Below are 21,500 nucleotides of genomic sequence, written 5' to 3'. Positions count from 1 at the left end.
CCTGTTTACACTGGGGGCGAGTTGCCATTAAATCCCCCCTCCCGTTCCTAGCCTTCCTGGGGGCTCTGGCTGCAGCCGGGGCAGGGGCTGCCCAGCAGGACCCCCCCAGGGACACGTGAAAGGCCGGGAGCCGAGCCCCCCCCGCCTGCGGCGGCCACGCCAGGAGGGAGGCCGGGAATCCCTCGGGGCGGCCCCACCCCGGGCGGCTCATGCGCAGGTAGCGGCGGGAGGCGGAGCAGCCCTGCGGCGGGGACTCGGAGCCCGGCGGCCGGCGCGGCGGGGCCATGGCGCCGCGGCTCTTCCCCCTGCCCAGGCAGCAGTCGCTCTACCCGCCCAGCGTCCGCAACCCCTTCGTGCACGAGGGGCGCCTGAGCGCCCGGGACAAAGCGCGGGTAAGGCCGGCGGCGCGGCGCGGGGCGGGGGGAACGGGGCAGCCCCGCCGCTGCGAACGGGGCACGTGCAACGGGGAATAAACAGGCGCCCGGGAAGGCTCCGGCTCCGGCTCCCCCAGCCAAGGGCATGAGGCGGTTTATTCCCGTGCAGTCCTTCCGCCCAGGCTGGAGTCGAGCCCGGGCGGCGAGTAGCCGGCCCCCGGCGTGCCAGGGGCAAAGCGCCTCCCTCCAGCCGCCCCCCCCCCAGGGGGGGCTCTTCAGGGGAGCGGCCCGTCTGCCCCCCGGCGTGGGTGTGCACTAGCTGGGCACGGTGGTTGTCTTCCCCCCGCGTGTCCCCGGGGTCGTTGCAAGGCGCTTGCACGGACACCGTGCAGCGCCGAGCGCTTCGACGGTGGGCTGACGGGAGGAGCCGCTTATACCAACAAACCAACCCCATCGCCCTCCCGCAGCTCGTCGAAACTCACAGCGCTAGTTTCCAAATACTGTGTCTCGGTAAACGTTGATCTCCCCCCCCCCCCTAAAAAGTAGCTCCCATTGCACTGAGATGTTGTTGTTATTATTATTTATTATTATTTTGAAGGGTTAATCTCTCAGTTTACAGGTTTCAGAGTAACAGCCGTGTTAGTCTGTATTTGCAAAAAGAAAAGGAGGACTTGTGGCACCTTAGAGACTAACCAATTTATTTGAGCATGAGCTTTGGTGAGCTACAGCTCACTTCATCCGATGCATACCGTGGAAACTGCAGCAGACTTTATATATATACAGAGAATATGGGTGGGAGGAGGTATTGTTTCATATTCTCTGTATATATATAAAGTCTGCTGCAGTTTCCACAGTATGCATCCGATGAAGCGAGCTGTAGCTCACGAAAGCTCATACTCAAATAAATTGGTTAGTCTCTAAGGTGCTACAAGTACTCCTTTTCTTTTCTCAGTTTACAGTGGCTGTTGGGTCCAATTAAAGCAGGGGTTCTCAAACTGGGGGTCGGGAACCCTCAGAGGGTCGTGAGGTGATTACATGGGGGGGTCGTGAGCCATCAGCCTCCACCCCAAACCCCACTTTGCCTCCAGCATTTATAATGGTGTAAAATATATTTTAAAAAGTGGTTTTAATTTATGAGGTCGCACTCAGAGGCTTGCTATGTGAAAGGGGTCACCAGTACAAAAGTTTGAGAGCCACTGAATTCAAGGAATAGAACTTCTGAGGTGCAGTTACTTTTGATGTTAGCACTCTGGTACCATAAGATCAAAATAGGCCCATGAGTTGGCTCTAATAGACAATTAGATCCAATTGGAGCACTGGGATTTTAGATTCTGGTGGGGTGGGGGAGCATTTTATAAAATGCTCAACAGCAGTAGAAATTTTTTTCAGGGAAAACAAAGCCAGTGGAAACATTTCCTTCCCAATCATTTCCTCATTTTTCTGGTTCATGTCACCTTGAAAGTGAAATTGAATAGCAATAAGTGACAATGACTAGGCTGTTTATGTTATCAAAGCTTAGGGGAAATGTAAAAGAAATCAGCATAAAGAGTAAGTCACTGTTTAAAATGATCTTACTTTAATAATCTAATGACCCAATCCTGGAAACAAGCAGGTGAAATAATTATGTAAATGAGTAGTCCCATTGACATCAAAATTGTAACTCATGTGAATAAAGTTACACCCTTGCATAAGTATTTGCAGCCTGAGGGCTACGGTTGTTATTTATAAAGTAGGAAAGAACATAGCTTAAAACATTATTTTTGTTATAACTGTGAACTTTTAAACACTGTTCCTTGGTTTATTAATCTATACAATGTGAATAATACCTGCCTCGCTTTGAGATGGTAGTATAAAAAGCTGAATTATTATAATATTGATCTTAAAAGGACTCATGTTAAGCACTTTAAAAATTCTTTCCTGTTCTTTTCAAATTAAAATTAAATAATTGAAAACATAATTTTTATTTTTTTTTTACATGTTGACTGTCTCTTATTTATCGGTTAGCTTGGACAATGCAAAGAGGGTAGGCAGTTTCACATTATCGTTAACAGATTTTGCTGCATTGAAAGGCTCAATTGAACTAGATTCTACGGGGTAGTGGATGCAGATGCTGCAGGGGATTGGATGACAGACTTTTTTTCCTTTCACCCTTTAGAATTAAAATATGTGGAAACAATTATTTTAAAACATTAAAATCCTATAGTATTAAAATCTAAACTTTGAGCCAAATTTGACCTGCTTTAATGGTGGGCTGAAATGCTTCTTAAATACAAACACACCAGGATCTGCAATCATGGACCCCATGCCTCTCAATTGTGCCATTGACTTCAGTGCGATTTCCCCAAAGATGTAGGTTTCCATACTAGTAAACCCGGTTATAGAATACAGAAACTTGTTTTCAGAAGCCTGCAATTTGAAACCATGGTCCATTACTCCAGCTTTCTACAATAATTTCCACTTTGTTCAGCACTCAAAGTATGTTCCTGTAAAGCTACAGGGAGAGTGGGGGGAGACTACACAATGGTACAGTGTCAGGTCCCAGTGCTGCAAGGTGCAGTGTGTGGTGAGCTTGGCACCCATTCACAGCCCCCTCGAGGCCATTGGGGTTTTCCATGAGCTCTGGGTTCTGCCCGTGAGGTGCCCCTTGCAGGTCAAGGCCTGACAGAGAGACAAGGGGCCAATGGGAACTAAAGATCCTGATTTTCACTCACATTTTACTCACTGAATCTTTCTTGTGGACATTGGACAGCATAGAATGTTCATGTTCAAACTTCTGCAAACAAACAAATGCTCTTCTCTAGTTTAGCATTGAGAGGGAAGAAAACGAAGTAAGAAAGGATACAGCCGTGGGTAGAAGAATGGACATAAGGAGGAAGGGTGGTTTAGATATCAGTCTGATAGGTGATACTGGCCGTAGAATGTCTGTGCCTAATCAGGTAAAGAACATGAGCAAAGCCAAATAGCAAAAATTAAGATACACCAATGCGAGGGAGCCTAGGTAACAAAATGGAGGAACTAGAGCAACTGGTGCAGGAAGTGAAAGCAGCTGATATAAGGATAACAGAAACATAGTGGAATAGGAGTCATGACTGGAGTACAGGTATTGAAGGGTATGTGCTATTTAGGAAAGACAGAAATAAAGGCAAAGGTGGTGGAGTAGCATTGTATATCAATGATGAGGTCGACTGTAAAGAAATAAGAAGTGATGGAATAGATAAGACAGAGTCTGTCTGGGCAAAAATTACATTGGGGAAGAAAGCTACCAGAGCCTCCACTGGGATGGTGCTTGGGGTGTGCTATAGACCACCGAGATCTGATTTGGATATGGATAGAGACCTCTTTAATGTTTTTAATGAAGTAAATAATAATGGAAATTGTGTGATTATGGGAGACTTTAACTTCCCAGATATAGGACAAATGCTAGTAATAATAATAGGGCTCAGATTTTCCTGGATGCGATAGCTGATGGATTTAGAAGATAAATAAGGACAAATTTACTTTTGATTGGAGATAGTCCAATTATTTTTGGAATAGTAGGATGTCACGACAAGATTGAAGGAACGCTGAAAGAGATGAGAGAGAGAGAGAGACAGAGACAGACAAAAGGAACATTGTAGCCAATGGAGTATATTGAAGAATAGAATGAATAGTACTTAGAAATGTTTTTAATCTCCAACATGAATTACAAACATTAGTTAATTTAAAGGGGAGAGGTAAGAATCAAGACAGTGATATAGTTTGGTAATGATCATTCAGCTGTATGAATCAGAAATTGCTTTCGGGAAGTTATTTCCTGATTGGGGCAGCTGTTTGGCCTTGCTTTTAAATAAATTGGTTAGTCTCTAAGGTGCCACAAGTACTCCTTTTCTTTTTGAACAGGAAGTAGTCATTTGTAAAGATCAGATTAGAAGTACTGTCTTTGAGGGAGGAATGCTACTATTTAGTTGCAGGTTTTAAAAAAAAAGGTAAAGCTTGCATGATTGCTAATAAGAGCCAATCACCTGCTGTGGCACTAAAATACTTAACACAACTTGCTTGTTTTTGGTACGATACACTTCTTGCTGCAATGTACCTGTCCGGTTTTGGAAATTCATTGTTAAATGGCTGTGGATGTAATGATCCTTCAGATATAACTTTCCAAATGGGGGTTTCCCAAAACTAATTCTTCTGTTTCTACTTTCTGTTGTTTGTGACCTGATTGAAAAACATTGCAAAATTATTTCAAGATTCAACTTAAATACAACACATTAAGCTCTTTCATTGTAATTAGTTATGTTGAGAGGCTTCATGACATCCAGTATACCTTTGGATGAATATGATTTGTGCATTTATTCTGTTAAATACAGCAGCAGTATTGTAGAATAAAGCAGGATATGGTTACATCATGATAAAATTTAATACCATGTCAAATATTTGCATTCATATTAGCATGGTTTGTAGTTTTATAACCCTTACTGAATAGCTGGATTAGCCAGTCTGCATTTTCCTGGGTACATGTGTCTATGATGTACCTACCTAGCATGTTTGAGAGAGCTTTACAAACTGAGTCGAAGAGGAACAGTTTGATTGTGGCAAGACTGCTTTGTGTGTATTATACTATGTGTAAATATTGAGTCTGTTCTTGTCATTGACCAAGGAACAGGGAAGCTGTGTCTTTTTCCCTTCAACAGCTCCTCAGAGTGCATTTCAGTTTAGCCTGTCTAAACAAAGTTTTTTCTAAATTTATGAAAAATAAAGTTGAGGCTCTATCTCAGTGTGTTTTGAGGATTCAAAGAGGCACATTTCAAAGCAGTCAGAAGTTATCAAGTAAAATAGATCGTGTTGTCTTCATCAAGCCTGTATGTTTTTAATACTTTTAAGTGACTTCAGTGTTTGTGAAAAATTCCCAGAGTGACTGTGGACTGAAGACTTTATTGTCCATAGAACTGATATCTCCTGGGCAGCCGTAATGACATGGGATACTCGTACTATGCTAGAACTTAAATAGTAGAGATTGTCTTTGGGGTGAACAGGCAATTTAGGTATGGCTTCACTACATTTATAGCTCAGGGTACAACCTTAGTGTTCCCCCTAATTCAGTTCCCAACCACGCCCATAAATGTCTAGCTGCAGGTAACTGGGGCTTCATGCTCGACATAGCTAGCTCATCAGGGTGTGTGCGCATGTGTGGATGCTTGAGTGCCACTAAAGCTCAAGCTACTTATGCAGGGGGAACTTAGCCTGTTTCCATCTTGGTGTTTCTGCTGAGGCTATACCAACATTAGTGCATGTTACAGTTGGCTTGTTGTGGATGTGTTCCCTAGGACCAGGACTGAGACACATCAAGCAGATGTCAGTTGGTAATGATGTTTGGTTACTAGCTATCTGGACTGGATGTGAATTGATCACCTGGAGGCGACCATTACCATTTCCAGTCCGCCACGCCAGGATGTTAGGGCGGAAACACTCTGGCGAGAGGAATGATTATCTGTTATAATCCCCAACCAGTCCCTTGTCGCCAACCCCACAATTTGCCTGCCTGGTTTTGACCTGTCCCATTGCCAGTGGTCCCTGTTGAACAGTTTCCAGACTGGGCAAGGTCTCTGTGTAGCCAACCAGTATCGCTGTGGCCTTTGTGACAGGCCTTTGTGCAGCTGCGGCATGACACAGACAATGACGGACGTTGTCGAGGAATGCCTGCTGACTAGGTTCAGCGATGGCCTAGAAGAACTGGATCATACCACTGAAGATGCCATCGCTTGGCTAGATGACTATGCACACACTAAATAAATAAATTTTCCAATCCCCTATGCCAGTCATTCTTGTAAGATCCTTGACTTAAAGATTCAGAAATTCCAATTCCAACTATAGAATTTTCCCAAGCACCGTTTGTAAAAGAAAATAACTTCCCCCTCCTTTTACGTAAACATCTGTAGTTGTGTTAGAATCACATAATACTTTTCGTGTTTAATCATGTAGCAGTGACATAAGTACTTTAAAGTCCACATTATGTAACCAGAGCAAATCAGTGGTCAGTGATTTCTGTTGGTGCATTTTCTTCCTTTTTTTCCCCTCCTAGACTGTCCTGTTGGGGATTATCCTGCTTCCATTTCGTGCCATATGCATTGCATTAATTTTGCTGCTAACATGGCCAATTGCAGCAATTGTGACTTTCTGCCACCCTGAGAGAGGGTCTGTGCCGCTCATGGGATGGAAGAGGTAAAAAGCAATTGTCAAACTTTAGGTAACTTTTAGCAATGTATTTTAAAAGCTTCAAACTTTAATTTTTTTTCCTTATTATTAACATGATCAAAGAAATATTGCAAATACATGCTGTGGAGAATGTGTCTGCTTCATATGTTTCAATTCAACAGCATTTTAGTGCATTTTCTCTGAGTGATTGTCATAAATATAAAGGGAAGGGTAAACCCCTTTGAAATCCCTCCTGGCCAGGGGAAAGCTCCTCTCACCTGTAAAGGGTTAAGAAGCTAAAGGTAACCTCGCTGGCACCTGACCAAAATGACCAATGAGGAGACAAGATACTTTCAAAAGCTGGGAGGAGGGAGAGAAACAAAGGGTTTGTGTGTCTGTCTGTAGTCGTCTTGGCCGGGGACAGAACAGGAATGGAGTCTTAGAACTTTTAGTAAGTAATCTAGCTAGGTATGTGTTAGATTATGATTTCTTTAAATGGCTGAGAAAAGAATTGTGCTGAATAGAATAACTATTTCTGTCTGTGTATCTTTTTTGTAACTTAAGGTTTTGCCTAGAGGGGTTCTCTATGTTTTTGAATCTAATTACCCTGTAAGATATATACCATCCTGATTTTACAGGGGGGATTTCTTTATTTCTATTTACTTCTATTTTTTATTAAAAGTCTTCTTGTAAAACACTGAATGCTTTTTCATTGTTCTCAGATCCAAGGGTTTGGGTCTGTGGTCACCTATGCAAATTGGTGAGGCTTTTTACCAAACCTTGTCCAGGAAGTGGGGTGCAAGGTTTTGGGAAGTATTTTGGGGGGAAGGACGCGTCCAAACAGCTCTTCCCCAGTAACCAGTATTAGTTTGGTGGTGGTAGCGGCCATTCCAAGGATAACGGGGGTAATATTTGTTACCTTGGGGAAGTTTTGACCTAAGCTGGTAAAGATAAGCTTAGGAGGTTTTTCATGCAGGTCCCCACATCTGTACCCTAGAGTTCAGAGTGGGGGAGGAACCTTGACATGGTGGCACAGTGGTGGGATTAACCTGAAATCATTTTGAGATCCAGTTGAGATTTTTTGAACTAGAAATACAGATTTTAAAAAGGAATTTTTAGGAAGTCCAGAAGGCAGCTTTGAAACTGAAAGCAGCTTGGTTTCTCTCTGCTTTGTGGCCAAGCAGAGACAAAAGGGGATTATCTTGTGAATTGCAGATTTTCTTTGCCTGGAGGCAGGGTACTTAACTCCTGCAGGGAAATTCACAGTCTTCCAACCCAGAGGTTTTTTTTTTTTTTTTTTTTTTTTTTTCTTTTCTTCCTAAAAGTAAATAGGGGGTGTGTGCTCTACCCATTTGCCTGGAGACAAAAGTGGCAGGGTTTTTTTTTTAGGATTTTGATTTTTTTTTTTGTTTGTTTTACAAGGAGCACAGGTTTGAAAAGAAATTTTTTTCTTCTTTGGGCTGGGTAAGCAGGTTTCCAAGTAGTTGGAGGTTTTTTGCTTTAATTTGGGCCCAGAGCAGAGACAAGGGAATTGTCTTTTTCTGTAGGCTGACAATCACTATCAGAGAATAGGTATTCTATTCCAGCACAGCAAAATTTTACAGCCAAGTTTTGTTTGTTTATTTCTAAACCTCGGGTGTAAAGTTAGTTAAAAACAGAGAGGTTAGAATGGCCAAATCCTCAGCTCGACTACAGCTGGAATTAGCCAAATTTCAGGCTGAGGAAAAACAAAGGGAACATGAAAGACAGATAGAACTCATGCAGCTGAAGAAGGAACAAGAAAGGGAGGCAGAACAACACCAAGAGGCTGCCCACAAGAGGGAAATGGAGGCAAGGAAGCATGTGGAGGAGGAGAGGGAAAAAGAGAGGAAGCATGTGGAGGAGGAGAAGGAAAAAGAGAGGAAGCATGTGGAGGAGATGGAGAGGATAAAGGCCCAGCAGAATATACCAACAAACCCTAGCAATCCTTCTCCAGGTACCACTTCCCATCCCAGAAAGTTCCCCACCTACAAGGCAGGTGATGATACTGAGGCCTTCTTAGAAAACTTCGAAAGGGCCTGCCTTGGGTACAACATCTCTACTGACCAATACATGGTAGAGCTGAGGCCGCAGCTCAGTGGACCCTTAGCTGAGGTGGCAGCTGAAATGCCTAAAGAACACATGAACAAGTATGAACTGTTTAAATCCAAGGCGAGAGTCAGAATGGGGATAACACCCGAGCAGTCTCATCGGAGGTTCAGAGCCCTAAGGTGGAAACCAGACATGTCATTTACCCGACATGCCTACCACATTGTAAAACATTGGGATGCCTGGATATCAGGAGCAAGTGTTGAATCTCCAGTAAATTTGCCCTTCCTAATGCAAATGGAACAATTCTTAGAGGGTGTTCCTGAGGAAATAGAAAGATACATCCTAGATGGGAAACCCAAAACTGTAATTGAGGCAGGAGAGATTGGAGCCAGATGGGTGGAGGTGGCAGAGAAGAAGAAAACTGGTCGCAGTTGGAGCGGAGACCAGAAGGGACCACCCCAGACCACACCCTATTACCGGGGGCCGCCCAAAGCCCCACCTACCTCCCAAAGAACCCTCCAGACCCCTTATCGTCCCACCACCCCGTTCTCCAGCAACCCTCCTCGCCCCGGTGACCCGTCAGCTGGACGATGTTTTAAATGTAACGAGCTGGGGCATGTAAAGGCCAACTGCCCCAAGAACCCCAACAGATTACAGTTCATTGCACCGGAATCACACCAGAGGTCCACAGGCCCAGATACCTCCCAGATACCCTTGGAGCGGAGGGAAACTGTGAGTGTGGGTGGGAAGAAGGTCACCGCGTGGAGGGACACCGGAGCACAAGTGTCAGCTATCCATGCTTCCTTAGTGGACCCCAATTTAATCAACCCAGAGATCCAAGTGACGATTCAACCCTTCAAGTCCAACTCTTTCAATTTGCCTACAGCCAAGTTGCCTGTCCAGTACAAGGGCTGGTCAGGAATGTGGACTTTTGCAGTCTATGATGATTATCCCATCCCCATGCTGTTGGGGGAAGACTTGGCCAATCATGTGAAGCAGGCCAAGAGGGTGGGAATGGTCACCCGCAACCAGGCTAAACAAGCCGTGAGGCCTAGCTCTGTTCCGGAAACTTCTATCAGGACCCAGTCAGAGGTGATGGACCTGGACCCCAGGCCAATGTCTGCAACAGCAGTAGTGGATCCAGTCCCAGAGACCCAGACGGAACCAGTCCCAGAACCGGAACCAGCCAAACAACCAACACCAGACCCCGTGTCAGCACTGAATCCAGTACTTGCAACCTCAACACCAGAGGGCCCCACCGAACCTGAACTGGCAGCAGCCGATAACCCTACACAAGAGGCTCTGCCGGAGCCTGAATCCCAACATAGTGCACCAGCGGAGAGCGGTTCACAGTCAACAGAAACAGCTCCATCCCCTATATCGCTTCCAGAGGGACCAAGCCTAGGTCCACAATCCCATGAGGAACTGATGTCTCCAGCATCAAGGGAACAGTTCCAGACCGAACAGGAAGCAGATGAAAGCCTCCAGAGAGCTTGGACGGCGGCACGGAGCAACCCACCGCCTCTCAGCTCTTCTAATAGATCCAGGTTTGTTGTAGAAAGAGGACTTTTATACAAGGAAACTCTTTCTGGGGGACACCAGGAAGACTGGCATCCTCAGAGACAGTTGGTAGTTCCAACTAAATACCGGGCCAAGCTCTTGAGCTTAGCCCATGATCACCCTAGTGGCCATGCTGGGGTGAACAGGACCAAAGACCGTTTGGGGGGGTCATTCCACTGGGAGGGAATGGGCAAGGATGTTTCTACCTATGTCCAGTCTTGTGAGGTGTGCCAAAGAGTGGGAAAACCCCAAGACCAGGTCAAAGCTCCTCTCCAGCCACTCCCCATCATTGAAGTTCCATTTCAGCGAGTAGCTGTGGATATTCTGGGTCCTTTTCCGAAAAAGACACCCAGAGGAAAGCAGTACATACTGACTTTCATGGATTTTGCCACCCGATGGCCGGAAGCAGTAGCTCTAAGCAACACCAGGGCTAAAAGTGTGTGCCAGGCACTAGCAGACATTTTTGCCAGGGTAGGTTGGCCCTCCGACATCCTCACAGATGCAGGGACTAATTTCCTGGCAGGAACTATGAAAAACCTTTGGGAAGCTCATGGGGTAAATCACTTGGTTGCCACTCCTTACCATCATCAAACAAATGGCATGGTGGAGAAGTTTAATGGAACTTTGGGGGCCATGATACGTAAATTCGTAAATGAGCACTCCAATGATTGGGACCTAGTATTGCAGCAGTTGCTCTTTGCCTACAGAGCTGTACCACATCCCAGTTTAGGGTTTTCCCCATTTGAACTTGTATATGGCCGTGAGGTTAAGGGGCCATTGCAGTTGGTGAAGCAGCAATGGGAGGGATTTACACCTTCTCCAGGAACTAACATTCTGGACTTTGTAACCAACCTACAAAACACCCTCCGAACCTCTTTAGCCCTTGCTAGAGAAAACTTACAGGATGCTCAAAAAGAGCAAAAAGCCTGGTATGATAAACATGCCAGAGAGCGTTCCTTCAAAGTAGGAGACCAGGTCATGGTCTTAAAGGCGCTCCAGGCCCATAAAATGGAAGCATCGTGGGAAGGGCCATTCGTGGTCCAGGAGCGCCTGGGAGCTGTTAATTATCTCATAGCATTCCCCACCTCCAACCGAAAGCCTAAGGTGTATCATATTAATTCTCTAAAGCCCTTTTATTCCAGAGAATTAAAGGTTTGTCAGTTTACAGCCCAGGGAGGAGACGACGCTGAGTGGCCTGAAGGTGTCTATTACGAAGGGAAATGTGCTGGTGGTGTGGAAGAGGTGAACCTCTCCATGACCCTTGGGCGTATGCAGCGACAGCAGATCCAGGAGCTGTGCACTAGCTACGCGCCAACGTTCTCAGCCACCCCAGGACTGACTGAACGGGCATACCACTCCATTGACACAGGTAATGCTCACCCAATTAGGGTCCACCCTTACCGGGTGTCTCCTCAAGCTAAAACTGCTATAGAACGGGAGATCCAGGATATGTTACAGATGGGTGTAATCCGCCCCTCTGAAAGTGCATGGGCATCTCCAGTGGTTCTAGTTCCCAAACCAGATGGGGAAATACGTTTTTGCGTGGACTACCGTAAGCTAAATGCTGTAACTCGCCCAGACAACTATCCCATGCCACGCACAGATGAACTATTAGAGAAACTGGGAAGGGCCCAGTTCATCTCTACCTTGGACTTAACCAAGGGGTACTGGCAGGTACCGCTAGATGAATCTGCCAAGGAAAGGTCAGCCTTCATCACACATCTCGGGCTGTATGAATTTAATGTACTCCCTTTCGGGCTGCGAAATGCACCCGCCACTTTCCAAAGACTTGTAGATGGTCTCCTAGCGGGATTAGGAGAATATGCAGTCGCCTACCTTGACGATGTGGCCATATTTTCGGATTCCTGGGCAGACCACCTGGAACATCTACAAAAAGTCCTTGAGCGCATAAGGGAGGCAGGACTAACTGTTAAGGCTAAGAAGTGTCAAATAGGCCTAAACCGAGTGACTTACCTTGGACACCAGGTGGGTCAAGGAACTATCAGCCCCCTACAGGCCAAAGTGGATGCTATCCAAAAGTGGCCTGTCCCAAAGTCAAAGAAACAGGTTCAATCCTTCTTAGGCTTGGCCGGTTATTACAGACGATTTGTACCGCACTACAGCCAAATCGCTGCCCCACTGACAGACCTAACCAAAAAGAAACAGCCAAATGCTGTTCAGTGGACCGGAAAGTGTCAGAAGGCCTTTAACAAGCTTAAAGCGACACTCATGTCTGACCCTGTACTAAGGGCCCCAGACTTTGACAAACCGTTCCTAGTAACCACAGATGCATCCGAGCGTGGTGTGGGAGCAGTTTTAATGCAGAAAGGACCTGATCAAGAATTCCACCCTGTAGTGTTTCTCAGCAAAAAACTGTCTGAGAGGGAAAGCAACTGGTCAGTCACTGAAAAAGAATGTTATGCCATTGTCTACGCTCTGGAAAAGCTACGCCCATATGTTTGGGGACGGTGTTTCCACCTGCAAACCGACCATGCTGCACTAAAGTGGCTTCACACCGTCAAAGAAACTAACAGAAAACTTCTTCGGTGGAGTTTAGCTCTCCAAGATTTTGATTTCGACATCCAACACATCTCAGGAGCTTCTAACAAAGTGGCTGATGCACTCTCCCGTGAAAGTTTCCCAGAATCAACTGGTTAAAATCGTCCTTGAGATGTGGAAAATATTGTTAGTCTTTATGTACTTGGTAGTATATTTAGAGATGCATGTGTCTTATTAACTCTGTTTTCCTAGAGCTCCAGGAAGAAATCCCAGCCAGTGTTTCACCCTAGCTGAGATTTGGGGGGCGTGTCATAAATATAAAGGGAAGGGTAAACCCCTTTGAAATCCCTCCTGGCCAGGGGAAAGCTCCTCTCACCTGTAAAGGGTTAAGAAGCTAAAGGTAACCTCGCTGGCACCTGACCAAAATGACCAATGAGGAGACAAGATACTTTCAAAAGCTGGGAGGAGGGAGAGAAACAAAGGGTTTGTGTGTCTGTCTGTAGTCGTCTTGGCCGGGGACAGAACAGGAATGGAGTCTTAGAACTTTTAGTAAGTAATCTAGCTAGGTATGTGTTAGATTATGATTTCTTTAAATGGCTGAGAAAAGAATTGTGCTGAATAGAATAACTATTTCTGTCTGTGTATCTTTTTTGTAACTTAAGGTTTTGCCTAGAGGGGTTCTCTATGTTTTTGAATCTAATTACCCTGTAAGATATATACCATCCTGATTTTACAGGGGGGATTTCTTTATTTCTATTTACTTCTATTTTTTATTAAAAGTCTTCTTGTAAAACACTGAATGCTTTTTCATTGTTCTCAGATCCAAGGGTTTGGGTCTGTGGTCACCTATGCAAATTGGTGAGGCTTTTTACCAAACCTTGTCCAGGAAGTGGGGTGCAAGGTTTTGGGAAGTATTTTGGGGGGAAGGACGCGTCCAAACAGCTCTTCCCCAGTAACCAGTATTAGTTTGGTGGTGGTAGCGGCCATTCCAAGGATAACGGGGGTAATATTTGTTACCTTGGGGAAGTTTTGACCTAAGCTGGTAAAGATAAGCTTAGGAGGTTTTTCATGCAGGTCCCCACATCTGTACCCTAGAGTTCAGAGTGGGGGAGGAACCTTGACATGGTGGCACAGTGGTGGGATTAACCTGAAATCATTTTGAGATCCAGTTGAGATTTTTTGAACTAGAAATACAGATTTTAAAAAGGAATTTTTAGGAAGTCCAGAAGGCAGCTTTGAAACTGAAAGCAGCTTGGTTTCTCTCTGCTTTGTGGCCAAGCAGAGACAAAAGGGGATTATCTTGTGAATTGCAGATTTTCTTTGCCTGGAGGCAGGGTACTTAACTCCTGCAGGGAAATTCACAGTCTTCCAACCCAGAGGTTTTTTTTTTTTTTTTTTTTTTTTTTTCTTTTCTTCCTAAAAGTAAATAGGGGGTGTGTGCTCTACCCATTTGCCTGGAGACAAAAGTGGCAGGGTTTTTTTTTTAGGATTTTGATTTTTTTTTTTGTTTGTTTTACAAGGAGCACAGGTTTGAAAAGAAATTTTTTTCTTCTTTGGGCTGGGTAAGCAGGTTTCCAAGTAGTTGGAGGTTTTTTGCTTTAATTTGGGCCCAGAGCAGAGACAAGGGAATTGTCTTTTTCTGTAGGCTGACAATCACTATCAGAGAATAGGTATTCTATTCCAGCACAGCAAAATTTTACAGCCAAGTTTTGTTTGTTTATTTCTAAACCTCGGGTGTAAAGTTAGTTAAAAACAGAGAGGTTAGAATGGCCAAATCCTCAGCTCGACTACAGCTGGAATTAGCCAAATTTCAGGCTGAGGAAAAACAAAGGGAACATGAAAGACAGATAGAACTCATGCAGCTGAAGAAGGAACAAGAAAGGGAGGCAGAACAACACCAAGAGGCTGCCCACAAGAGGGAAATGGAGGCAAGGAAGCATGTGGAGGAGGAGAGGGAAAAAGAGAGGAAGCATGTGGAGGAGGAGAAGGAAAAAGAGAGGAAGCATGTGGAGGAGATGGAGAGGATAAAGGCCCAGCAGAATATACCAACAAACCCTAGCAATCCTTCTCCAGGTACCACTTCCCATCCCAGAAAGTTCCCCACCTACAAGGCAGGTGATGATACTGAGGCCTTCTTAGAAAACTTCGAAAGGGCCTGCCTTGGGTACAACATCTCTACTGACCAATACATGGTAGAGCTGAGGCCGCAGCTCAGTGGACCCTTAGCTGAGGTGGCAGCTGAAATGCCTAAAGAACACATGAACAAGTATGAACTGTTTAAATCCAAGGCGAGAGTCAGAATGGGGATAACACCCGAGCAGTCTCATCGGAGGTTCAGAGCCCTAAGGTGGAAACCAGACATGTCATTTACCCGACATGCCTACCACATTGTAAAACATTGGGATGCCTGGATATCAGGAGCAAGTGTTGAATCTCCAGTAAATTTGCCCTTCCTAATGCAAATGGAACAATTCTTAGAGGGTGTTCCTGAGGAAATAGAAAGATACATCCTAGATGGGAAACCCAAAACTGTAATTGAGGCAGGAGAGATTGGAGCCAGATGGGTGGAGGTGGCAGAGAAGAAGAAAACTGGTCGCAGTTGGAGCGGAGACCAGAAGGGACCACCCCAGACCACACCCTATTACCGGGGGCCGCCCAAAGCCCCACCTACCTCCCAAAGAACCCTCCAGACCCCTTATCGTCCCACCACCCCGTTCTCCAGCAACCCTCCTCGCCCCGGTGACCCGTCAGCTGGACGATGTTTTAAATGTAACGAGCTGGGGCATGTAAAGGCCAACTGCCCCAAGAACCCCAACAGATTACAGTTCATTGCACCGGAATCACACCAGAGGTCCACAGGCCCAGATACCTCCCAGATACCCTTGGAGCGGAGGGAAACTGTGAGTGTGGGTGGGAAGAAGGTCACCGCGTGGAGGGACACCGGAGCACAAGTGTCAGCTATCCATGCTTCCTTAGTGGACCCCAATTTAATCAACCCAGAGATCCAAGTGACGATTCAACCCTTCAAGTCCAACTCTTTCAATTTGCCTACAGCCAAGTTGCCTGTCCAGTACAAGGGCTGGTCAGGAATGTGGACTTTTGCAGTCTATGATGATTATCCCATCCCCATGCTGTTGGGGGAAGACTTGGCCAATCATGTGAAGCAGGCCAAGAGGGTGGGAATGGTCACCCGCAACCAGGCTAAACAAGCCGTGAGGCCTAGCTCTGTTCCGGAAACTTCTATCAGGACCCAGTCAGAGGTGATGGACCTGGACCCCAGGCCAATGTCTGCAACAGCAGTAGTGGATCCAGTCCCAGAGACCCAGACGGAACCAGTCCCAGAACCGGAACCAGCCAAACAACCAACACCAGACCCCGTGTCAGCACTGAATCCAGTACTTGCAACCTCAACACCAGAGGGCCCCACCGAACCTGAACTGGCAGCAGCCGATAACCCTACACAAGAGGCTCTGCCGGAGCCTGAATCCCAACATAGTGCACCAGCGGAGAGCGGTTCACAGTCAACAGAAACAGCTCCATCCCCTATATCGCTTCCAGAGGGACCAAGCCTAGGTCCACAATCCCATGAGGAACTGATGTCTCCAGCATCAAGGGAACAGTTCCAGACCGAACAGGAAGCAGATGAAAGCCTCCAGAGAGCTTGGACGGCGGCACGGAGCAACCCACCGCCTCTCAGCTCTTCTAATAGATCCAGGTTTGTTGTAGAAAGAGGACTTTTATACAAGGAAACTCTTTCTGGGGGACACCAGGAAGACTGGCATCCTCAGAGACAGTTGGTAGTTCCAACTAAATACCGGGCCAAGCTCTTGAGCTTAGCCCATGATCACCCTAGTGGCCATGCTGGGGTGAACAGGACCAAAGACCGTTTGGGGGGGTCATTCCACTGGGAGGGAATGGGCAAGGATGTTTCTACCTATGTCCAGTCTTGTGAGGTGTGCCAAAGAGTGGGAAAACCCCAAGACCAGGTCAAAGCTCCTCTCCAGCCACTCCCCATCATTGAAGTTCCATTTCAGCGAGTAGCTGTGGATATTCTGGGTCCTTTTCCGAAAAAGACACCCAGAGGAAAGCAGTACATACTGACTTTCATGGATTTTGCCACCCGATGGCCGGAAGCAGTAGCTCTAAGCAACACCAGGGCTAAAAGTGTGTGCCAGGCACTAGCAGACATTTTTGCCAGGGTAGGTTGGCCCTCCGACATCCTCACAGATGCAGGGACTAATTTCCTGGCAGGAACTATGAAAAACCTTTGGGAAGCTCATGGGGTAAATCACTTGGTTGCCACTCCTTACCATCATCAAACAAATGGCATGGTGGAGAAGTTTAATGGAACTTTGGGGGCCATGATACGTAAATTCGTAAATGAGCACTCCAATGATTGGGACCTAGTATTGCAGCAGTTGCTCTTTGCCTACAGAGCTGTACCACATCCCAGTTTAGGGTTTTCCCCATTTGAACTTGTATATGGCCGTGAGGTTAAGGGGCCATTGCAGTTGGTGAAGCAGCAATGGGAGGGATTTACACCTTCTCCAGGAACTAACATTCTGGACTTTGTAACCAACCTACAAAACACCCTCCGAACCTCTTTAGCCCTTGCTAGAGAAAACTTACAGGATGCTCAAAAAGAGCAAAAAGCCTGGTATGATAAACATGCCAGAGAGCGTTCCTTCAAAGTAGGAGACCAGGTCATGGTCTTAAAGGCGCTCCAGGCCCATAAAATGGAAGCATCGTGGGAAGGGCCATTCGTGGTCCAGGAGCGCCTGGGAGCTGTTAATTATCTCATAGCATTCCCCACCTCCAACCGAAAGCCTAAGGTGTATCATATTAATTCTCTAAAGCCCTTTTATTCCAGAGAATTAAAGGTTTGTCAGTTTACAGCCCAGGGAGGAGACGACGCTGAGTGGCCTGAAGGTGTCTATTACGAAGGGAAATGTGCTGGTGGTGTGGAAGAGGTGAACCTCTCCATGACCCTTGGGCGTATGCAGCGACAGCAGATCCAGGAGCTGTGCACTAGCTACGCGCCAACGTTCTCAGCCACCCCAGGACTGACTGAACGGGCATACCACTCCATTGACACAGGTAATGCTCACCCAATTAGGGTCCACCCTTACCGGGTGTCTCCTCAAGCTAAAACTGCTATAGAACGGGAGATCCAGGATATGTTACAGATGGGTGTAATCCGCCCCTCTGAAAGTGCATGGGCATCTCCAGTGGTTCTAGTTCCCAAACCAGATGGGGAAATACGTTTTTGCGTGGACTACCGTAAGCTAAATGCTGTAACTCGCCCAGACAACTATCCCATGCCACGCACAGATGAACTATTAGAGAAACTGGGAAGGGCCCAGTTCATCTCTACCTTGGACTTAACCAAGGGGTACTGGCAGGTACCGCTAGATGAATCTGCCAAGGAAAGGTCAGCCTTCATCACACATCTCGGGCTGTATGAATTTAATGTACTCCCTTTCGGGCTGCGAAATGCACCCGCCACTTTCCAAAGACTTGTAGATGGTCTCCTAGCGGGATTAGGAGAATATGCAGTCGCCTACCTTGACGATGTGGCCATATTTTCGGATTCCTGGGCAGACCACCTGGAACATCTACAAAAAGTCCTTGAGCGCATAAGGGAGGCAGGACTAACTGTTAAGGCTAAGAAGTGTCAAATAGGCCTAAACCGAGTGACTTACCTTGGACACCAGGTGGGTCAAGGAACTATCAGCCCCCTACAGGCCAAAGTGGATGCTATCCAAAAGTGGCCTGTCCCAAAGTCAAAGAAACAGGTTCAATCCTTCTTAGGCTTGGCCGGTTATTACAGACGATTTGTACCGCACTACAGCCAAATCGCTGCCCCACTGACAGACCTAACCAAAAAGAAACAGCCAAATGCTGTTCAGTGGACCGGAAAGTGTCAGAAGGCCTTTAACAAGCTTAAAGCGACACTCATGTCTGACCCTGTACTAAGGGCCCCAGACTTTGACAAACCGTTCCTAGTAACCACAGATGCATCCGAGCGTGGTGTGGGAGCAGTTTTAATGCAGAAAGGACCTGATCAAGAATTCCACCCTGTAGTGTTTCTCAGCAAAAAACTGTCTGAGAGGGAAAGCAACTGGTCAGTCACTGAAAAAGAATGTTATGCCATTGTCTACGCTCTGGAAAAGCTACGCCCATATGTTTGGGGACGGTGTTTCCACCTGCAAACCGACCATGCTGCACTAAAGTGGCTTCACACCGTCAAAGAAACTAACAGAAAACTTCTTCGGTGGAGTTTAGCTCTCCAAGATTTTGATTTCGACATCCAACACATCTCAGGAGCTTCTAACAAAGTGGCTGATGCACTCTCCCGTGAAAGTTTCCCAGAATCAACTGGTTAAAATCGTCCTTGAGATGTGGAAAATATTGTTAGTCTTTATGTACTTGGTAGTATATTTAGAGATGCATGTGTCTTATTAACTCTGTTTTCCTAGAGCTCCAGGAAGAAATCCCAGCCAGTGTTTCACCCTAGCTGAGATTTGGGGGGCGTGTCATAAATATAAAGGGAAGGGTAAACCCCTTTGAAATCCCTCCTGGCCAGGGGAAAGCTCCTCTCACCTGTAAAGGGTTAAGAAGCTAAAGGTAACCTCGCTGGCACCTGACCAAAATGACCAATGAGGAGACAAGATACTTTCAAAAGCTGGGAGGAGGGAGAGAAACAAAGGGTTTGTGTGTCTGTCTGTAGTCGTCTTGGCCGGGGACAGAACAGGAATGGAGTCTTAGAACTTTTAGTAAGTAATCTAGCTAGGTATGTGTTAGATTATGATTTCTTTAAATGGCTGAGAAAAGAATTGTGCTGAATAGAATAACTATTTCTGTCTGTGTATCTTTTTTGTAACTTAAGGTTTTGCCTAGAGGGGTTCTCTATGTTTTTGAATCTAATTACCCTGTAAGATATATACCATCCTGATTTTACAGGGGGGATTTCTTTATTTCTATTTACTTCTATTTTTTATTAAAAGTCTTCTTGTAAAACACTGAATGCTTTTTCATTGTTCTCAGATCCAAGGGTTTGGGTCTGTGGTCACCTATGCAAATTGGTGAGGCTTTTTACCAAACCTTGTCCAGGAAGTGGGGTGCAAGGTTTTGGGAAGTATTTTGGGGGGAAGGACGCGTCCAAACAGCTCTTCCCCAGTAACCAGTATTAGTTTGGTGGTGGTAGCGGCCATTCCAAGGATAACGGGGGTAATATTTGTTACCTTGGGGAAGTTTTGACCTAAGCTGGTAAAGATAAGCTTAGGAGGTTTTTCATGCAGGTCCCCACATCTGTACCCTAGAGTTCAGAGTGGGGGAGGAACCTTGACAGTGATTGTAAAACAGAAATAAAGTTTCTGCAACCTCATGCAAATATCAGAAAATCTTCTTCTGTGTGGTGGGCTATGTAGTTTGCTCAGCTCATTGCAGCAGAGACCTTGGGAGCTAGTTTAGATGTTAAAGATAGACACTTTGCAAGCCAGGCCTTTCCTTAGAGGTGGTGCTGGAAAGGAATATTTGGGCCACGGAGTGGGGTACTCCTTAACAAAGGAAGTAAAACACCTTTGGAATTCTGCCCAAGGATGATGGGAACAAGAAAATACATCCCCATATATTGCTGATGTTACATAATAGGCAAAGTTTGTATTTGGCCACATTTGTGCCCAGATTGCTCAATAATATTATGCATGACAACAAAAACACTTGTGGCCGCTCACAAGTCTTTTCTGTTAGGTGTGATGTCATTAAAGGGCTGTTTCACAGCTATATCTGTTATAAGCAGGGATTCTGGGTTTTGATCGCTCCGCTTTGGGCCTTTCAATATCTTGGGTGCATTCCAGATTCTTCCCTCTCTGCAGCCATATGATGCCAGGCGTGAATAATAACAGGAAGTGGGTTACAGCAAAACCGGGGAGTAGCTGAGAGTTAAAGTTCCTCTTTAAAGGAACATGATCATTTTCCATCTTAATCAGGGTTTCTTTATTAAAACGGATCATTTAAAAAAAACAGGAATGATGTTATTTGACTGGCTAATTTTGATTCAAAGTGGAATCCCTGTAGTTTTTAACGTAAAAAGGAGGCAGTAGTGTCTGACTTCCCACATAGCTGGTGCATGAGTCCAGTAGTTATAATGCATGATATGGAAACCTTACTTGCATGCTCTTTATTCTAAAGTGGGAAAGAAATGGTGGCCGGAGCACATAATGGAGTTTATTCACTTATGCACGCTATTCGTTTTATTTTCTTTTTAAAGGAAAGTGATCCAATGTGCCTTCCAGTGCTTAGGTCGTGCTTTGTTCTTCTTGATGGGCTTCCAAATTAAAGTGAAGGGGAAAGTAGCAGGTCCCTTGGAAGCCCCAATCTTTGTGGCAGCTCCTCACTCAAGCTTCTTTGATGGAATTATTGGTGTCGTAGCTGGATTTCCATCGAGCGTATCCAGGGTAGAGAACCTGTCGACCCCAGTATTTGGCAGTAAGTATTGATAAAGTTACAGATAAGGGATAAAATTTTCCTAAGTGCCATAGTGACTTAGGAGCCAAAGTCCTATGTTAAAAAGTGACTGAGGGCCAGATTTTCAAAGATATTTAGGCACTTAAAAATGCAGCTAGGCGCCTAGTGGGATTTTCAGATCTCAATGGAAGATAGGCTCCTAACTTGCTTATGTATTTCTGAAAATCGCACCATGCACCTGTCTGCATCTTTAGGTGCCTAAATGTCTTTGAAATCCTGACCTATATTTCCACTGTGTTTCCCTCCCTAACACTGTCCTGCCATAATTTCTAGCTCTATTGTCTTCCTTTGTGTACA

The 21,500-nt window shown here is 45.7% G+C and overlaps 1 protein-coding gene across 1 annotated transcript in view; it reads left to right on the top strand.

Annotated features, from left to right (window-relative positions):
* The first annotated feature begins 222 nt into the window (after positions 1 to 222).
* Positions 223 to 21,500, top strand: part of LPCAT2 (lysophosphatidylcholine acyltransferase 2) — a 62,473-nt gene continuing 41,195 nt past the window's right edge. The window contains exons 1-3 of the mRNA XM_073307585.1: positions 223 to 392; positions 6,433 to 6,572; positions 20,947 to 21,164. Of these exons, the coding sequence (XP_073163686.1) occupies positions 285 to 392; positions 6,433 to 6,572; positions 20,947 to 21,164 (466 nt within the window). The 5' untranslated portion in view covers positions 223 to 284. The remainder of the gene's footprint in view (positions 393 to 6,432; positions 6,573 to 20,946; positions 21,165 to 21,500) is intronic.

The sequence above is a fragment of the Lepidochelys kempii genome, chromosome 12, assembly GCF_965140285.1.
Source record: "Lepidochelys kempii isolate rLepKem1 chromosome 12, rLepKem1.hap1, whole genome shotgun sequence".
Lineage (NCBI taxonomy): Eukaryota > Metazoa > Chordata > Testudines > Cheloniidae > Lepidochelys > Lepidochelys kempii.
This window is presented reverse-complemented; position numbering and strand designations above follow the sequence as displayed.